The 17518-nt window shown below is 43.7% G+C and overlaps 1 protein-coding gene across 3 annotated transcripts in view; it reads right to left on the reverse strand.

The window, feature by feature from the left end:
- The window catches only part of SH3PXD2A (SH3 and PX domains 2A), an 87687-nt gene that overhangs the window by 56868 nt on the left and 13301 nt on the right, over positions 1 to 17518 (reverse strand). For 2 of the 3 annotated variants that reach the window (XM_029958608.1, XM_029958607.1), the window contains exons 2-3: positions 15918 to 15965; positions 6894 to 7025 (exon numbers count right to left, since the gene is read on the reverse strand). In XM_029958608.1, the coding sequence (XP_029814468.1) occupies positions 6894 to 7025; positions 15918 to 15965 (180 nt within the window). Of the gene's footprint in view, positions 1 to 6893; positions 7026 to 11052; positions 11133 to 15917; positions 15966 to 17518 lie in introns of those variants that run through there. The other variant, XM_029958609.1, reaches the window with a different exon arrangement.

Below are 17518 nucleotides of genomic sequence, written 5' to 3' on the forward strand. Positions count from 1 at the left end.
GGGTATGCTGTCAAGGGCTGCTTCCAGCTTAGTACATCTGCTAGAGTCATTAGATAGTGTCACCCCACCCTTGGGCTCCCAGGGGCAAGAGCAGAGGAAGGAGGGCTCCTCCTCATCTCCTGCTGACCCGGCTGTTTCTGGTGTGAGAGTAAATTCTCTCCATCAACTCAACATTTTGCAAACAGGCCACTGGAAGAGGGAGTGCCTGTTTTCAGTGTTGCAGGGTTGGTCAGGCACTGTATTCCCAGAAAGGAGCTGATTTCCAGCAAAAACTTGGCTAGAAGCAAGTAATCACATCCAGTTTTACCTCTCTGCTCTAAGCTTGCCACAGACTTTTCCTGAAGCCAGCATAGAGCCTGGATTAGTCTAAACGACCCTGTCCATCCTTTCAATACTATGTTTCCATTGACTACTTTAAAACCAGTACCCAGGCTCCCTCCAGAGAGCAGCTTCCAAGGCAGCTGAAGTTTAAAATAAAACCCACCCTTTGCAACTAGATGCATCAACTGGATGCTTTGCTTATACTGTTGCAGAACAATGCAAGAGAAGAACCAGCCTTGATCACTGTCTCCTAAAAGCCTGAAGACAAAGACAGTGAGACAAGTGAGTGCCATTGAGCATCCTTACCCTCAACACAAACATCTCTGAACCTCCGCCTGCCCAGACAAGGCTTTCTCCAGCCCTTGAGCTGCAAGCATTTGAAGGAGAAAAGCATCTCTGCTTTGCCAGCATTGTCCCTGTTTGGAGAGAAAGCTTCTACAAACACTGTTTTTTATGACATTAAACAACTTTCCAGTAACTCCTAGCCAAAAATTCCGAATCACCCACCCTGCCTCCTCAGACAGCCTGTGTTTGTCTGCCTTAGTACATACGTTGGGCAGAAAACTGCAGCAGGACAGGAACTGAATCATAAGTGGATCAAGTATCCTCTGCTGCTGGGCTGGTGACAGGCCCAGAAAGACAGGACACATGGCAAGGCAGCCCTGCCATGTCCATTCAGAATAGGACACTGAAGGCTACAGACCTGTTTTTGAAGAAAGGGTTTGGGGTGGTCCTTCCTTAAACTTGGCTCTGCTTGTTAGAATTACGAGCACTGGTACGTACAGAAGTAGCTAGTCAAGCTATCGCCAGTATTTAGTGGTGGCCACTCACCTAAACCTGTCCCCTGGGATAAAGCCAACAGTGCTAGAGGAAAGGTCTTTAACCTACATAAGTGTTTGTTTCTCCTCCTCAAATTCCAGGCACAGCTCAAGGACTGACCAAGAGAAGGGGCTACTATATGAGGGAGTATTTACTTGTTACATCATGACCTTGGTCTCTTACAAGGTTTAAAATTCAAATACACAGCCACACTGGGGAGAAATGGAAACAGAGAACTGAAGTAGCTTTCTCAGAGCAAACAGCAGGGCAGGGCTGGGCTGTGTGTACAAACAGAAATCAAGTCCTTTTTCATATCTGATGAACCACACTCTCTTGAAAAGCTATGTAAACAAAAAAGGCACTTTTTAAAGAAAGCCAACATGCACAATTGCACCTGAAATAAAGCTTGATGTTGGCAATTAAATGTACTGTCTAGCAACACATCTGACCAGTGGATGCAAAGCTACTGACAATTCATAAGCAAACTAGGAAACTGCATTTGCAATTTGGTGTAGAGCTACAGCCACATTCGAAGCCTAGAAAACTGCTAGATTGTCACTTATCTGTTAGAATAAACAGAAGTGTACTGGGGTTTGGTCAGCTTTTGCAAGATAATGCTAATGCTCAGACACATTTGCTAGCAGTGCACACAGTGCCACGCTACCCCCTGTGTATAAAGGGGGGGGGGGATCATGAAGACAGGAACCTAGAGAGAGAGGTAGAGCAGAAAAAAGCAGTTGCAAGACAGAAACAGTGATCTTTACAAAATTTAAAACAAAAGCCCCACCTACACTAAAGAAAGGGGACTAAAAATCAATGGTACTTGCAAAAACAGGCATGGCAGAGGGGATATAAGGATGCAAGACTGATCCATGAGTTGCAAGAAACCATGTTTCTCTGTTCCTACCTGGAACCCTTTAAGGGTGCACCTTCAGCCAAGATGCAGTAGTCAATCATGAAAGCACTCGGCCTTATTTGGTACCAAATAAATCCACTTACTTAACCCTGGAAAGCAACAGCTTTGTATAAAGGGTGCTATGTTCTCCATGAAGAGTCAGAAGCCTAACTCAAAAAGCCCCCAGCCCAAGAAGAGGGAGTTTGCAATAGGGAAGCCAGTGCATCCCCAGGAGTCAAGAGAGCTGAGGCTTCTCTATGTCCCTTTCCTACATCATGACTGCAGGCAGTGAGCAGCAGAAGGGAAACCAAATGGGGCAGCAGAGGATATTGCCAGGCACACACTAGTCTCCTGACACTTTGCAGACAACCAGAAGGTCCCAAGTCCCCTAAGTCAGGACTCCCAGACGAGCAGAGACCTTCCTTATGGTGATACTTCAGTACATGTCCCACATCCCAGATAAAGAGTGAAGAACAGCCTCCCTTCCCAGAGATCCCTTTGGGTCCTGAAAAGGCTACACTAGCCATAATAGCTTTGTTTTACGTATTACATGTACTATAATACTGAAAATTGGTCTGCAGTTATGTAATTGCAAAGGAAATGGCTCTGGTCCTGCTCAGCCCAGCTGAAAACACCATCCCACGACGCCTCCACCGCAGACACAGCTCCCAGGGGCTGCAAGGAAAGAGCACCCGTCCTGCCTGCAAGCAGAGCAGCAGCAGAGGCAGAGCTGCTCAGGATTATGCTTATGCTTCACTGTCTGTCAGGTTTTCCATTGCAAACACTGCCGCCACAGTTTATAGCTTGACCATTTCAAGCCACATCCATGCAAAACTTGGCAGAGAGGGAGCTGCTCTGGCTCAGTCCCTCCCCCTTCCACCTTAAAGAAATCTGTCAGATTCCTGCTTTAAAGTCACAACATTTCATTTCTGCAGCAGAAATACATTTTTTAAGTCACTCCACAAGGCTTTTTTGGTTAAGGTTTAAAAGAAGCCTATGTACTTGACAGACAAGACTTACGTCAACTATTCACAGTTATTCTGAAACAACTCAGAAATGTTTAGATAGCGTTGGACCAGGCAGGTTGCTTACACCAGGCCTTTAAACAAATCACAGTCACTTCTAGCAAGAAACACAAGCCGTGTAACTACAGACTTCACAGACAACATCTGTAGAGACTGTAAACCTCCTTTTTTCTCCTGATACATTTGTGACTATTGCTACATGCAGATTTTCCTCCCCAGCTAAGGAAAAAAGAAAGGGATAAATATTCATGAGATACAAATGCATTCTGGGTCTCTTATAATCAGAATTAAGGTCTAAAGGACAATTTTTTTGAGCCAAGATAGGTATTTGCAGCAAAAATCAAACGCTGAAGCCTGAGAGCTGGTACGTGATTGAATATCTTGCTCTGAAGTATAGAAATACTTCAGTATAGCAAGGTTTTCTTCCATGGCGGTTGCAGCAAAAAACAGGTTACAGTGACCCAAAGGCTTCATAACCCAGATGAAGGGTTTTGGAAATTATTCACCACATATGCTACAATGACCTTGCTTTTAAGTCATAATACGGGACAGAACTTTCAACTTCAAATGATGTCCAAGTCATAACTTTTACTGGCACAATAATGAAGACAATTTATCCAACTATTTCAGTGAAAGAGAAAACCAATTATGAGACAAGACCCTACCAAATGGGTTTGTGTATATCAGTTTGTGAGACATCTTAAATACTGCCTCTTATATGGGAAAAGTAACAGAGTAATACTATACTGTAAGTGCAACACACTGACTTGAGATGAAGTTAAAGTAGCTTGATGAAAACCAGATAAGACTTCAATAAATTAAATATCAGATTTTTTTCCCCATTCTACCTCTGCCCTATACACTGGTCTTTGAAAAAGCCCAGCTTACTTCCTTTCAGGAGTGCACACAATTTGGAGACAAACATCTGAAAAGATGGTAGCTCTAGCTCAGGCTCTAGAAGTGTGCAGAAGACATCCAGCAGGACATGAAACATGCACCATTGTTTGGAAACTAGTTTTGAGGTTCCTTGATTAAAAAGCATAGGGACATTTGACCAGTAAAGAGAAGGTGTTTCTTCCCTATGAAACCATGCAACAAAGCCAAATTTAGGTATTTCCCACTGCAGAAAACAAAAAGAACCATTTAAGTGTTCCTCAGCCCCAGCAGGCAAACCTATTCAGGTAAAGTTTTAAAATCAAGCAGTCATCTGTGCCTTTTCATACCTAACTACCCCAAAGTACAGTTAAAGAAACACCCAAAGGAGACATATGATATGCTATATGCATGTATATACACACAATGAAGTTTGAGATTTTGGCCCAGCAGCACATCCAACATATACTGTCCAGTCTGATGGGACTTCTCAGCGACGAGTTAACAAGGTATCCAGCCATTCTGCCTTCCTTTCACAGAAGGAACTGCCCCTGCTGCAGGTGACATCCATAACACCTTACATCACCTTTGTCTGGATCAGAAGAAGCAGCTTAATTTATACATCACAACAATAGTTTCACAACACTTTCAAGCCACCATAACAATCAGTCAGATTAATTACTACACATGTGCACAGTCAAATAATCATATTTTTTTGAAAAGTGTATCCTTATGTTCTTAGAAGTTGTAATCTCATCTCCTAGGTTTGCTTGCTTACACTAAGCAGTTTAGGAAGCTGACACTTGCAAAACTTTTTCTAGTTTAATTACATGCCATATGTAATTAAATATAGGTTCAGCTATAGCTGAAGAGACAAGAAGTCATATTATTGAAGTCATTTGTGTGGTACCCCTAACCTAGGAGAGAGTAAGAGTATGTTTGGAGTCCCGTTCTTGGAACAACAAAACCATGATTTCCCTACCAAAACAGCTTCAACAGGATCCAAGCAAGTGATGCTCTCTCCATCACCAATCTGTGACTTATGTGTTTATTTGCCTTTTTCTTTTTTTTTTTTTTGAAGATATACATATATTTATCTTACACATATATGAATATAAAGAGCAAATCACAGCATGGAGTTTCAGGCTTCAGATTTCCCTCCTTGTTTACACGGACATTAAGAAATCTGACTGCCAAGTATTAGAATATGGTTTTAAGAAGTGTAATCCAAGTTCAAGGATGTTCCCTTAGAAGAGTCACATTTCTGGACCCACTAATTAAATTCAAATCCTGACATTCTCCATTTCTATCTCTCTCCCCATACCATGTGGTTCAATACAATATGGTGTGAACTATGCAAGTCAGAGAGGCCACATTAAAAGAAAACACAAAGGAACTGTAACTGGAATTCAGACACTTCTTGCATTATTTAACAACCCAATTCCCATGGCTCCATAAGTCATTAGCCAAGACAGGGATATCATGAATATAAATTGCCAGAATATAACCAGGCTTGCTCTGATGGCAGTAACACCCACTACTGACAATGAGGAGCCCCAGGCTTGGAAGGGAGGATGCTTGTTCACTAGCCCAGACGCTGTTTAAAAAGCTAAGACATTTTTCCTCCTTCAATCATAACTATTGTTTTAAAGTGGGGCAGATAAACAGTTTGGTTTCTATTAGTTTTGCAAGTGATATAGCCAGCACCCAGGAGACAGGCATTTCTGTGCACACTAGCCAGTGCATTTCCACACACTATCCTTTTGGACACCACACTAAATCACCAGCCAGCAAATGACTGCATCACTTTGAGCCAAACAAGCATGAGGCTCTCATACAGGAGAGAAATTACCACTCCATTAAAAGAAGGGAGAAAAAAAAAAAATACAATGCCTGGTCATCTTTGTGGATAACCTGGCTCAAAGCTCTGGAAGCTGGATTTGAATCTCAGATCAGGGTGTCCCAGTTTCCCCAAGCTCTGGCGTGCCCAGCACGCTCCAGAGCCAGCCGGTTGTGAGAGCCCTGCATGTGGAGGTACCACAATGTGAGAGTTTGCTTGGACCGCTCCAAATGTCAGCAGCTCCTCTGGATGAGGACACACAAGTCACGAGTGGGCTGGAAATCAGTCCTGGACAACAGCTCTGGATTAATACACAAGGAGTGCTGGAGGGAAGGAGGGGGAGCTGCCAAAGACAGGCAGTTATTCAAACCAGCTGCTAACCAACTCCAACCACTCACACGTACACAGTCTCCTGCATCTGTTCTGCCCAGCTCCAAGCTACAAGGCATCCAAGAGTTAAAGCATACAAAAGACATCTATACAAACACTTGCCAAAAGTCTCATTTTCCAAGTGGAAGCTGGTTGTTCCACGAATGGCAGAAGTAAGGATTTCATCTTGCTTTTACATGACAGCCTCTGCCTCCTTGCCTCAAAATTCCCCAATTAACACTTCTGCAAGAAGTTTTGAAACTGTGCACGGCCACGTATTTATCTACGCACATTCTCTCCCCTCCCTACTGAGCTCTGGGCCATGGGCTAGGCTGTCAAGCCAAGTTTCATCCCAAGCAATTTTTAAACACTCATCCTATAAATCCTCCGAAAAGGGAGTTAGTAATGGAAATACTGACAGAAACTTGAAGAGACAGCAAGGCAACTATAGCAGCCTACTATACATCAGCTTCAGTAGGTGCAGATCTTTCCCTCCTTCCCCTTCATTTTCCATTAGTGTACCTTGGCTAATTAATACACAAAACCTATGAAACATTCTTACAGTAGAAGGCAACATTTGGCCCCCAGCCCAAATCAACATTGAGAAACTTCAACATCCACTGCCAGACATAGTAACTGTACCAGATGGAGCTAACATACAGCTACAAGTAGTGATGAGGAAACTGAAAGCAGAGGAACACATGCAAAAATCAAACCATTGGAAGAGGGAAAACCAGCAAATATCACTTACCGCTTTCATTTTTCTCTATGACATCCACTACTTCTCCAGCCTGGAGGCTGATCTCAGAGTTCTCCTGCTTCTCATAGTTGGACACCACCACATATTGCTCCAGGATCATGGGTTCAGAGCTAGCATCAGCACCTGGGGAAGGGAAAAAGCAAGCCGTAAGCCAGCTTCCAGCCATGGCTCCTTGAGAGCGACCTCCGTCCATCCGATTCAGAACAGGCCAACTTGTCACCAGAGCCAAGCGAATCAGCAAACAACCCTGGCTCGCAGCATATCCCCAAATGGCTGGCCATATAGAAACAGCCTCCTCTGGCCCACAACCCAGCAGCACAGAGGGACATTGGAGAGAATAAGAAGAAAAAAGGGGAGGAAAAAAAAATATAAAAAGAAGCCAAAAACGTGAATTAGTTGTACAGTTTCATGATGGATTCTGAAAATAAACCTCTTCCCAACATGGTTTCCACAATCCTTGCTCCCATTCAAAGAGAAAAATCCTGGGCAGAAGCAGTATAAATCCACAGCTGAGCCATCCCCCCAGTAAACCCAAAGAAAAAACAGCTCTCCCCTTGGCGGCTCAGCTCCTTCTCCACTCTAAAGGCTTGAGCTGAAAGTCAAGAGGGGGCTGTAGATGCCAATCATATTCGTCTGCACTGCAGCCCTTAAATAGAAACACATGAGCGGGACTGAAAGAGAGGGAGGTGGGGTGGAGGGAGCGAGGAGAAGGCGGGGAAGAGTGTTTACTTGAAACAGAAGAAGAAAAAAAGTTATAGCGCCAGATCCCTGCTCAAACGCGGCCACCCCCCGCCTGCCCCCCGCCAGCTCCGCAGTTCCGCATTCCCCGCGGCAGAGCAGCCCCGAGCGGGACAAGGGCACAGCAAGCTCCTGCTCCCCCTCTCCATCGCCCCTCGGTGCCTTTTTGGAGCTCTTGGAGCCACAGCCTCCCCAGTTCGGTTTCTCTTCATAGCAGCTTTTGGCTGTCAGAGCCACTTATGAATGAGAGCAGGCTCTCACACAAACAGGGGCCAAGAAAGGTGCAAAATAACCGTTCTCCTCCCTTCCCCCATACTGCTGATGTTTCTTCTTGGTTTGGTTTTTTTTTTTTTATTTCTGACTTTTTCACCCCCAAACCAAAATCATGCATTTCGAGATGGAGTCACGAGGCAGGCACACCACTGTGCCAGATGTGGAGGGAGACCTTGTGCCTCTGCTCCCCGCATGAGACGCATCTCGGCTCTCGGATGCAACATAAACAGCGCAGATGGGGCCTCTGCACTCCCAAGCCCAGGCACAGACTGATTGTGCTCTGCCTGGAAACTGCCTTGAAAAGCCACGAAAACCTTTTGGACATCAGGGTTTCTTAACCTGCCCTCATTTTATAGTCTTCAAAGTGTCATACCAGAGCAAAAAGCACCTACAATTTACAAAGTAAGAGCCAACGTGCCTGAATGCAAAATTATTTTACAGGTTACCTGAATTACAGCAGTTTAGGACAGCAGCATTATTATATATTTTACATATTAAGAGGCAGTTGCTCTGGATTAAGATGCGGACAGAAAGGGGAAACAGAGGCAGATGTATGACTTGCTGAATGTCCCATTTCACGTGACAGGGGCAGAGCTAGGAGCAGACTCCAGGTCTCCTGGACTTCTGATGACAAATTGGCTACAAGAGACGGGGAAGGAATCAGCATGGTCTGAAACTGTCCACCAGAAAAGTCAAGGGACTGACAGCCAAGAACAGGATGCTGGGCCCTGTATTTCCAAACCCAGGATGTTCATATGCATTTGGGCTGGAGATGTAAAGCGATTCTACAGACAAGTAATTAGCATCCCTGCCAAGAAAGAGGTAAAGAATGCATCAGCCATTAAAGCAGCATCCTGTGAAATGAAAATCCTAGAACAAAAAGCAATTAATTCAACTGTTTCCTGAGAGGAAGCACTATCACAATGCCTCCCTTTGGACCAGATTGAAGAAATCCAGAAAATTAGAAGACTTCCTTGCTCCCTAAGCGTGCCTCTGACTCTCCTCAAGTTACATAAGTTAATTTTCTTTAAAGAGGAGTCATCTCCTCTAGAAGTTTGTGTTTAAGAGATTTAGCTTTTATATAGATAGTTGAACCACAGCCAGTAGTAGGGATAGGGGGAGAAGACCATGAACTGACAACATGGAAATTTATATTAAAAATTTTCACCATAGCTGTCCATTCCAAATAAGCATCATGTTTCTCTTCATGATGAATCAACTTGACTTATACATTCTGGTTTAAACCAGTGCTGGTTGGGTAGCCTAGAGTGCAATAAGATGCTTTCCCCTCTTTCACACTGTTTTCCACACAGTCCTTCATCCAGTGCAAAATGTGGCAGCATTATAATCTTCCTTTGACCTGTTTATACAAGTAACACCTACAACCCCTACTTCATTTTAGTCTTCTTTAGATGAATACAAGTTCTTGAAACAGAAACAAAAGCCATCATGGCTTTATGTTTATGCATGTGCACCAGCAGAGAATTCCACGTGCGGAAAAGAAAAATGAGGGACCAAACAGTGGCAAGGGGAGCAGGGGACATGCAGAAAGGTAATTGCTAAACCCACAACCCAAATGCCTTCTTTCCTCTAACCTCCTAGACAGTTTTCATGGGAGTAGAATAAGAAAAAAAAAAAAATCCAAAACACAGCACTGGCTTGGTGGCAGGAACAGTGATGCACGTGTCCCTGCTGGGAACAAGGAGAAGACCAGGCTGGAGTGCAGGCTGGCAAACACCCCACCGGCAGCCACTGAGGCCAAGCCAGGAGCCGTGTGCCAGGGGAATGCCCTTGCCAGGAAACATGGAGAATCTGCACTCCAAATCCACCACAACTCTGGCTTTAAAGGAAAAAAAACACAACAAAACCAAAACTAAACAACATAAAAATAAACAAACAAAACCAAACCAACCAACCAGCAAAACAAACAAACAAAAACCAACAAAAAAGCATGCCACAACCCACTTACAACAGTTCAGCAAGACAGGTTATATCTGCATACAGATATCTGAAATCCAGCAAGACTTTAAAATGCTCGTTCCTCTGTCCTGCCTTGGATAAGCTACTCACTGCAGGAGGATTTCTTTGTCGCTACAGCGGCTGGAGGAACGTATACAATTAAGAGACTGTTTTAACAGAAGCTTGTTTAAGTGCTACAGGGCTCCTATTAGCACCAAAAAACCAGGGTGATAAATTCCTTGGTCTAGGAAGTAACCAAGGTCAAACAAACTTGCTTATTTACAGGTACAGCAGATCATGCCTAGAGGATATCCTTCTTTTGAGGGGTGGGGTCCCTGTGGCTCCCAGAGTGATGCTCATCCAGGATTAGGTACTACACATTGGGGAAGATTTCAGTAACGGAGCAAAGAAAGGAAAAAGAAGAGGAGGAAAGAGGACATAGATCATTCCAGTAATCAAAAGCTTTAAACATTTTCTGGGTAGCCTAGTTTAGGTTGTTACTACGTTCCCTTCAGGCACAGTCAGAAGGGTAAAAGACTTTAATCCTCCTCGGCCTTCCATCCCCCACAAGCATCTTTAGACCAATTACTCCTCAATGACACTTAGGATGCCCACAACGTTGCTGGTACACTATGTCAGACTCCAGGCTTGCCCCCAAAAAGGGATTCAAAAGAACAAGACAGGCAACACCACAGGGAGCACAGCACCAATTACACCCACTGCCGTGGGCGCTTCCGCATCCCTCCAATTAGTTCAGGTCTAATTTGTACCACAGGACACAGTGGGCTCAGTGTGAGCACACCAGAGAAGAGGGATGCAGAGTGGAGCGAGTTCCCCAGCAAGCTCACATGCAGGCTGCAATGCTGCCCTGACATGAGAGCCCTACTTTTTTAAAAGCATCTTCAGCCCAGGCAGGAGAAATGGAGAGGATAGGATAAGACTGATGTGCCAGGTAAAGGTCCCCCCTCCTCTCCCTCCAAGAAAGCAGAATTAGTGTTTTGGTTTAGCTTCAACTTGCAAGCCCTCCCCAGAGCAGAGCACAAGACAGATTGCTGGCTGAAATAAGAGTTTGCTTGCCTCTCCATTTCTTTTTGCCTCGAGTCCGTTTCCTGGTTAAAGTCTTGAGGATACCCCTCCTCCTCTCCATAGGGCTCCACTTTACAATCCTCCCGCTCCTCACCTCAGCGAGTCTCTTCCTGGGGCTGAGCAGAAATGTCATCGGAGCTCGTCATGCCCTTCAGAGCTGGCACTATTAAGTGACACAGTGTCCCCCTCACCAGGCAGCGAGGAGGGAGCATCATTCCTCCTGCTGTACTCGGAGACCAGCAACTACTGTGAAAGCCTCTTAAATAAGTGCACACACTACCCCTTCCAACAACATCATCCTCCTCCTCCTGTGTTGCAACAGCTAAGACCTACGATGGTTTTGCAATAGCCAAAAATTAAAACCACCAACTGGACTCCAAAAATAAAATCATCTGGATATGGAAATCTGAGACTCATGATCTTTGCCAGATTACTCTGTTGTTATCAGGCTATAAACATGTCTGTTCTTTTAATCCATACAGCACACAGGCTTTTATATTGCCCTTTTATGATTATCAATCAAGTGTTTACAGATTGAGACTAAATGAATTAGTACTGGGCTGGTCAGTGGAAGCTCTGCAGAGGCAGCCAAAACCACAGAAACGGTCAGTGAATGCCATAAGGGTGACTCACAGCTGAACAACCAACTGGCAGGTAGTCCAGCTCTTCTGACATGGGCACAACTGAGGACACGTGCAGGGTCTGCACACAGGGGTGTCTGGCAGACATGTCCCCAAGTGTCACAGCATTCCATATGGCAGTGTCAGAGCTCTGCGCTTTTCCACGCATAGGGAGGAGTAACTGTGGTAGCTTGGATCTAGAGCTGTGGTTTCTTGTTAAAGCCAGTTCTTGAAGGGCAAACCTTTATGAATCTCTGGAAAACTCCTTTTGGGGAAGGAGGAAGAGAAAAAATAAATCCCAGAATAGCAGCAAGCCTACTTAAAATCCTCAAATCTATCCAATTCCTCACAGCAATCATCCACCCAGCTTCCCCTAAAAACTTTACCTCTTTTCTTTCTTATCAGAAGGACCACATGACTATGATAAATAAACATACTTAAAATTACATGTTTTCCTTGAGCCTCCACCAGTGATTTATCCCAAAGTATTTTAAGATAGAGAGCTTAGATCTGCCTAAAAATTGGGTTAAATGTCTATTGCACAAAAGATAAAGCAGAGTTTGCCATGTAATGCACACAAGAGTATACAAAAGTTCATGCTCTCACAGGGGTCTTGGAAAAGGAATTCCTAAAATAACCGATTCCTAGAGTAAGCAGTAGGCTGAGACTGATGAAGCCTGCTACAAATCTCTTTTGGGAACAATATGGATTCAGATCAAAACTGTGTTCCTCAATCTAGGATCTCTTCTATTCAGTGAGGGGTTTTTGTTTTGGTGGTTTGGATTTTTGTCCTTCTAATATTCTTAATGTGCCCTAAGCAGCTGGGGCTTTGACTCATATCCTGGATACTCCTGCACTCCAGCCTATCACTATTCAACCCCCTTCCCACTTACCAAAATTAAGGATATATTTACACATCTATTATTCCTGGAGGTAAAAGACCACTCACAGCTTAGAGCGATAGTAAAGGGGATTCATCTCCAACCATTCCACCAGACAGCTATCCCCCCAGTCCTAGTATTTAACTTCAGAGCTCATCAGCTCTTGGTATAGCAGACCTGAGCCACAAAGCTTTAGAGACAGAGACAAAAGTTCATCACCACCCACAGTTACTACAGAAATTCAGTACAAGTCCAGTCTCAAAGTCTTAGCAATCAAAGAGTCCTGGCAAAAACCCCTTTGCCACATTAGAGAAGAAAATAAATACTTGGGCAAGTCTATCAAATGGGTTATTAATAGACTATCATTTCTGTAATTTCAGAAGCGGGTGACACCCTGCTATTTAACAGAAATGGGGTGGAAAGCAGAAAGGGAATGGTTTTGATCTGACCTTGTAAGTGATTCAGAAGACCCAATGCCAGAGAAGTTTGGCCTAAAACCTTGTCCAAATCCCAAAGAATGTCCAAGAATAAAACAGGGTTGAGGAGTACACACCCAGTGATGGCCAGGTCAGCACGCAAATCCTCTCACCCTGGGTTAGCAGCCATGATTAACATACTTTCTCCCTAAGTGAGCATCCATCCTTCCACCTTCCTCAACTCCACAGTGCTCATGTGCTCTGCAAGCCTTTCAGTATATGGGGCAATAGCTTCTTTGCAGAGTAGCCAAAACTCCAGTATGTCTTATCTTTTTGGCTAAACATGCCAAAATCTGGTCTAGATGGTAACTCCATGAGCTGCATTAACTCCCTCCTGGCCCCCTGAGTTGCTGCTACAAAAAATTACAGGGGGCCCACATCAACAGCATGCATTGCCAGCAAGAAAAGAGTATGACCACCATTTACAGCAGCAGAAAATTAACCCAATGCCTGGATTCACTCCCCAGCACAAGACATGCGTAGTATTTTCTAGCACTTGAAGAACCAAGATCTAGGTTTCAAGAGTTTGGGACAAGTGGCAGCTTTAGGGTAGACTGTGGTTTCCAGCACTGGCATGTGTGTGATGCACAGCTAAAACCAGCAGCAAAACACAGCCCCTAAGGGGAGGGCCTCAGGAATGAGCTTGGCCCATGGTAAATGGCAGGCACTCTCTCAAGCAAGTGCTCCAGTTCAGTTCTTTCTTCACAGTCCTCAGCAGCATTTCCAATGAAATCCTGAAAAATTCAGTGCTGACCTTTGCCAATTGGAGACTATTAGTCTCAGGATTTTTATTTTTTATTTTTGATCTGCTAGGTTTTAAAACTGAGCCAAGAAAAATTAGAGGCAGGAGGGTGAAAGTAAGAAGTTGAGTCCTCTTTCCACTCCTTCTTGGAAAGTTGGCTCTCCAAACAGCGATTCCAACCAACTAGGTTACAGGTAGCAACAGTTAAGAATACTCAAGTATTTGCACACAAATCTGTTAAACTGCTTGGAGATTTTCACACAGCTGCCAAACTGAGTCTTCCACCAGGCTGAAGTCACCTATACACTCTAGTATTTGCCCTAGTCCTGCTCAGTAGTTCAACACATGGCATGAAGCAGAGTAGCCAAGGAGTTTAACAGCAGTCAGAGTAACCCATATAGTGCCCCACCACAGCACCTCTGCGGATGTGGCTGTATGGCACCCATCTTTTTCCAGAGTAGGAAATTAAACAACTTGCAATTCTTGGTTAGACTCTCCACTTCATGGAGCAGGTTCATGACCTCAGCTAGAGCTTGGGCAGCATGAAACTGCCTCCAAGCCACAGCCTAAGACACATATACGAGTCTTTACTACATGGGTAAAGATTATATCCAAATTCAAGCCTGCTTTGCCAGCTTAACACATCAGGGTACAGCCCATGGCAGATCTGTACTGAAGAATAGCTGCTTTGGAAGCTGGGTATTTGTTTGGATGAGAAGCAAACTGAAAGGCCACAGGCACTAGAAGAGCATGGAGAGCTAAGAACCTGCCAAATGTACATAACACTTCTGAGCAGCACTATATATCAACATTCACCTTCTTGAGCACCATGCAATGCAATTTATCACTTATATTTGCACTATCATCACATACAGATTTTTTTTTACGCTAAACTAGCAACATGCATTTAGCTAAAAGCAGTCAGCAGAAGGGAAAAAAATCGTATCTATTTAAGATTTTGCTTCCTTGCCTTTCAAGAAGGCTAAAAACTTTGGCATTCAGTTTGCCACTTTATATATAAACACAATGAAACAGTCCCAACAGATGTATTGAGTCAGAGAAACACTACCTCACCCCCCCCAGCCAGGTAATCTGAAGGGTTCTTGTCATTTTTCCTATGGGACACCACTTCTTCTGTCTCCTCCTCAACATGTTTCTCTCCTGCTCAGTCTCGTTCTGTTTCTGTCTCAACTTCCCAGTGACCTGTCAACCAAGAGGCTCCTGTGACTAAATACTTCAGATGTTTCTGCACTTTTATATCCAGTTACCACCCTGAAATTAGACCTATTCTGCTAAGATGAGGCAAAGCACCCCCCCCAAGGTTATATTCAACTTCTGTCAAGGATAGTATTTCTGGAATCATAGCAGTATTACTCACTAAAAACTCCAGGCAAGTAAGCACTCATCTGCTGAGGATGGCGGGATTTTGTTCACATACTTTGAACAGGGCATGAACTTGAATATTTACCAAATGTGGTATGGAAAGCAGCAGGAGCGTTTCCATCTTTCCTTGCCCCAAGACCTACGTGTAGCCTTAACTGACAGGGTGACCAGCCCAGCATCCTGTGCAGGCACAGGGTCTATCTCTTAGATTTTGCCTTGTATGGGACTACTTCTCCCCAGACCTTGACACCTCATCTAGAAGTTGTTCCCCTGCTCCCTCCTCCTTCCCAGCTCCTTGCACCAAGGAGATTGATGCTCCCTTGAAAATTCTGCAACTTTGTCAGAGTCCCATCTTATTCATGTAACACCCTTTCTATTTACTGTGGAAATGCAAAAGAACATTTCAGAAGGATAGGGAGCATGTAGTCGTGTTTCTCTGCTTTGTCTTGACTCATAAGATTTCTCAGTTTTGCTTCTCTTCTTCTCTCCTCTATCCCACACAGAATAGTGAGAGTACAGCTGTGCAGGTACTTAGCTGGGGCCAGGGTCAACCCACCACAAGAGGTTGGGTGAAGCTGCCTTGGATTGTGGCTTTGAGTTGGGCAAGGAAAATAAAACACAGCAAACTACTAACCACTGCTAGCAGCAACATCAAGGTGAGGTAGTCACCAGAAAAGCAAAGCTCTTCCTTGTGAGAAATCGTGCATCATGAAAAACCTATTTTTGTGACAAGACAACACATCCTGGCATCCACTGTCAGAGACTCACATTCAAGATAACTCCAAAAATCACACACAGCTTGGACTACAGAATTCTCTTTTTAATAGCATGCAGAACACCAAGATGCAAGAATTTACCTGGAGCGACGCTCTTTTTTGGAGTCTCAGACAAACTGGACATCCAAACTTGAAATCCAATTATAGGGCAGCCATGAAAACAGAAAGTAATTAGAGACACAAGAAAACAGTCAAAAAACAGTCATATTGGAAAGTCTGAGAGTTAGTAAACACAGCTTTGAAAGATACATTAAGTTTTTCTTAAGAGTAGTGTTGGCATGATGGGGACTCAGAGGAAGGTCAAGTCATAAGAACCACCCAGTTAATTTTTATGTTTTAGGGGATTTGCAGAACTTAGGAAACTGATCTGTAGGTGACCCAATTCTGAGATCTCAGAATAGGATATGCCCCGAGCTTATTCCCAATAGGACAGGGAACACATACCAAGAGACAATTTGACTTATTAAGCCTCAGATCTGCAAAACTATTTAGCTTTGCAGCTGTTAATGATCCCCAAAAGACCAACAGACAACTCAGAGAGACTGAGCTTAGCAAACACATGTAAGTTTCTACAAACATCTTGTTACCCTGGAATAACATTAAGGAAAATAACAATAGACAAATAATGCTCCCTGGAAAAGAGTAAAAAGCTCCAATAAAGGTACATTCGAAGTATGACTAGAAGTTCCATCTTTTTAGCAAATGTTTGAGACAGAGATCTGGTTAAAGAGAAAGTTAATGGAATTGCTACCAACAAGGTCAAAAGATATTCCTCCCCCTCTGTGAAACGGGATGTAAATACTTGGCTTGGGATTCTGGAGATAATCCTCTAATGTTAAGTGCTGCTTTTTTTCTTGAATGCACTGGACGCATGTTTTAAAACTTAGCAGGTTTGCCCCCATTTTTTAAGTAAGAACCAGCAAGCATTCCCCTTCTGTAGGATGAGGGAGCAGAAGGGCAGCTGTTACTCTCACATTGCATGGGAGAAGAGATGGAGGAGAGGTGTTTATATGACACTCTAAGACTTTCCTAAATCTGATAAGCAACTCCAAAATGAAATTTGAAAAAAAAAACCCCACAACTTATTTGCAATGAGGAACCCTGATCTGGACCTATCAGTTTAATAACAGAGAAGATGTACCCTTCAATGAGTTGGAGAGAGAGGCAAGCTATACTGGTGGCCTTGTCTATTTGAGTTGTTACTGTCTTCTGAACTGCAGAATATCTCCAAGACAGTCAAACATCAGGAACAGATTTTTAGTACATATATAACTGAGAAATTGCTAGCACGATACAAACCTTAAGAAACAGTTCTCTAACTTTCCCGATGGAAACCAGAAGTCCAAGAAACACATTGCTGCATTTCCTCAGCACTAGGAGAATGGTGAGGTTTTGAAATCCTTTCTTTAGATCAGGGACACAATTTTCATTGTGTAGAACAAAACTGGAATTCAAATGGATTCAGTATTTTGCTTACTTTACAATAAGCTCTCTATAGTGGCAGCCTTGAGAAAAATTTGAAGTCTTTCAACCACCTAACTCCCAAACCCATGCACTCCACTGTCACAATACACTACAAAAACTGTGGTAAATTACAATCATTTACTTTGGACTACCATTTAAGAAAGAATGAAAAAGGTTCTGCACTGGTAGAGTATAACAGGAAATCATCTGGCAGAGTA

This window comes from Manacus vitellinus, unplaced genomic scaffold (genome assembly GCF_001715985.3).
Source record: "Manacus vitellinus isolate BGI_N305 unplaced genomic scaffold, ASM171598v3 scaffold_15_pilon, whole genome shotgun sequence".
Lineage (NCBI taxonomy): Eukaryota > Metazoa > Chordata > Aves > Passeriformes > Pipridae > Manacus > Manacus vitellinus.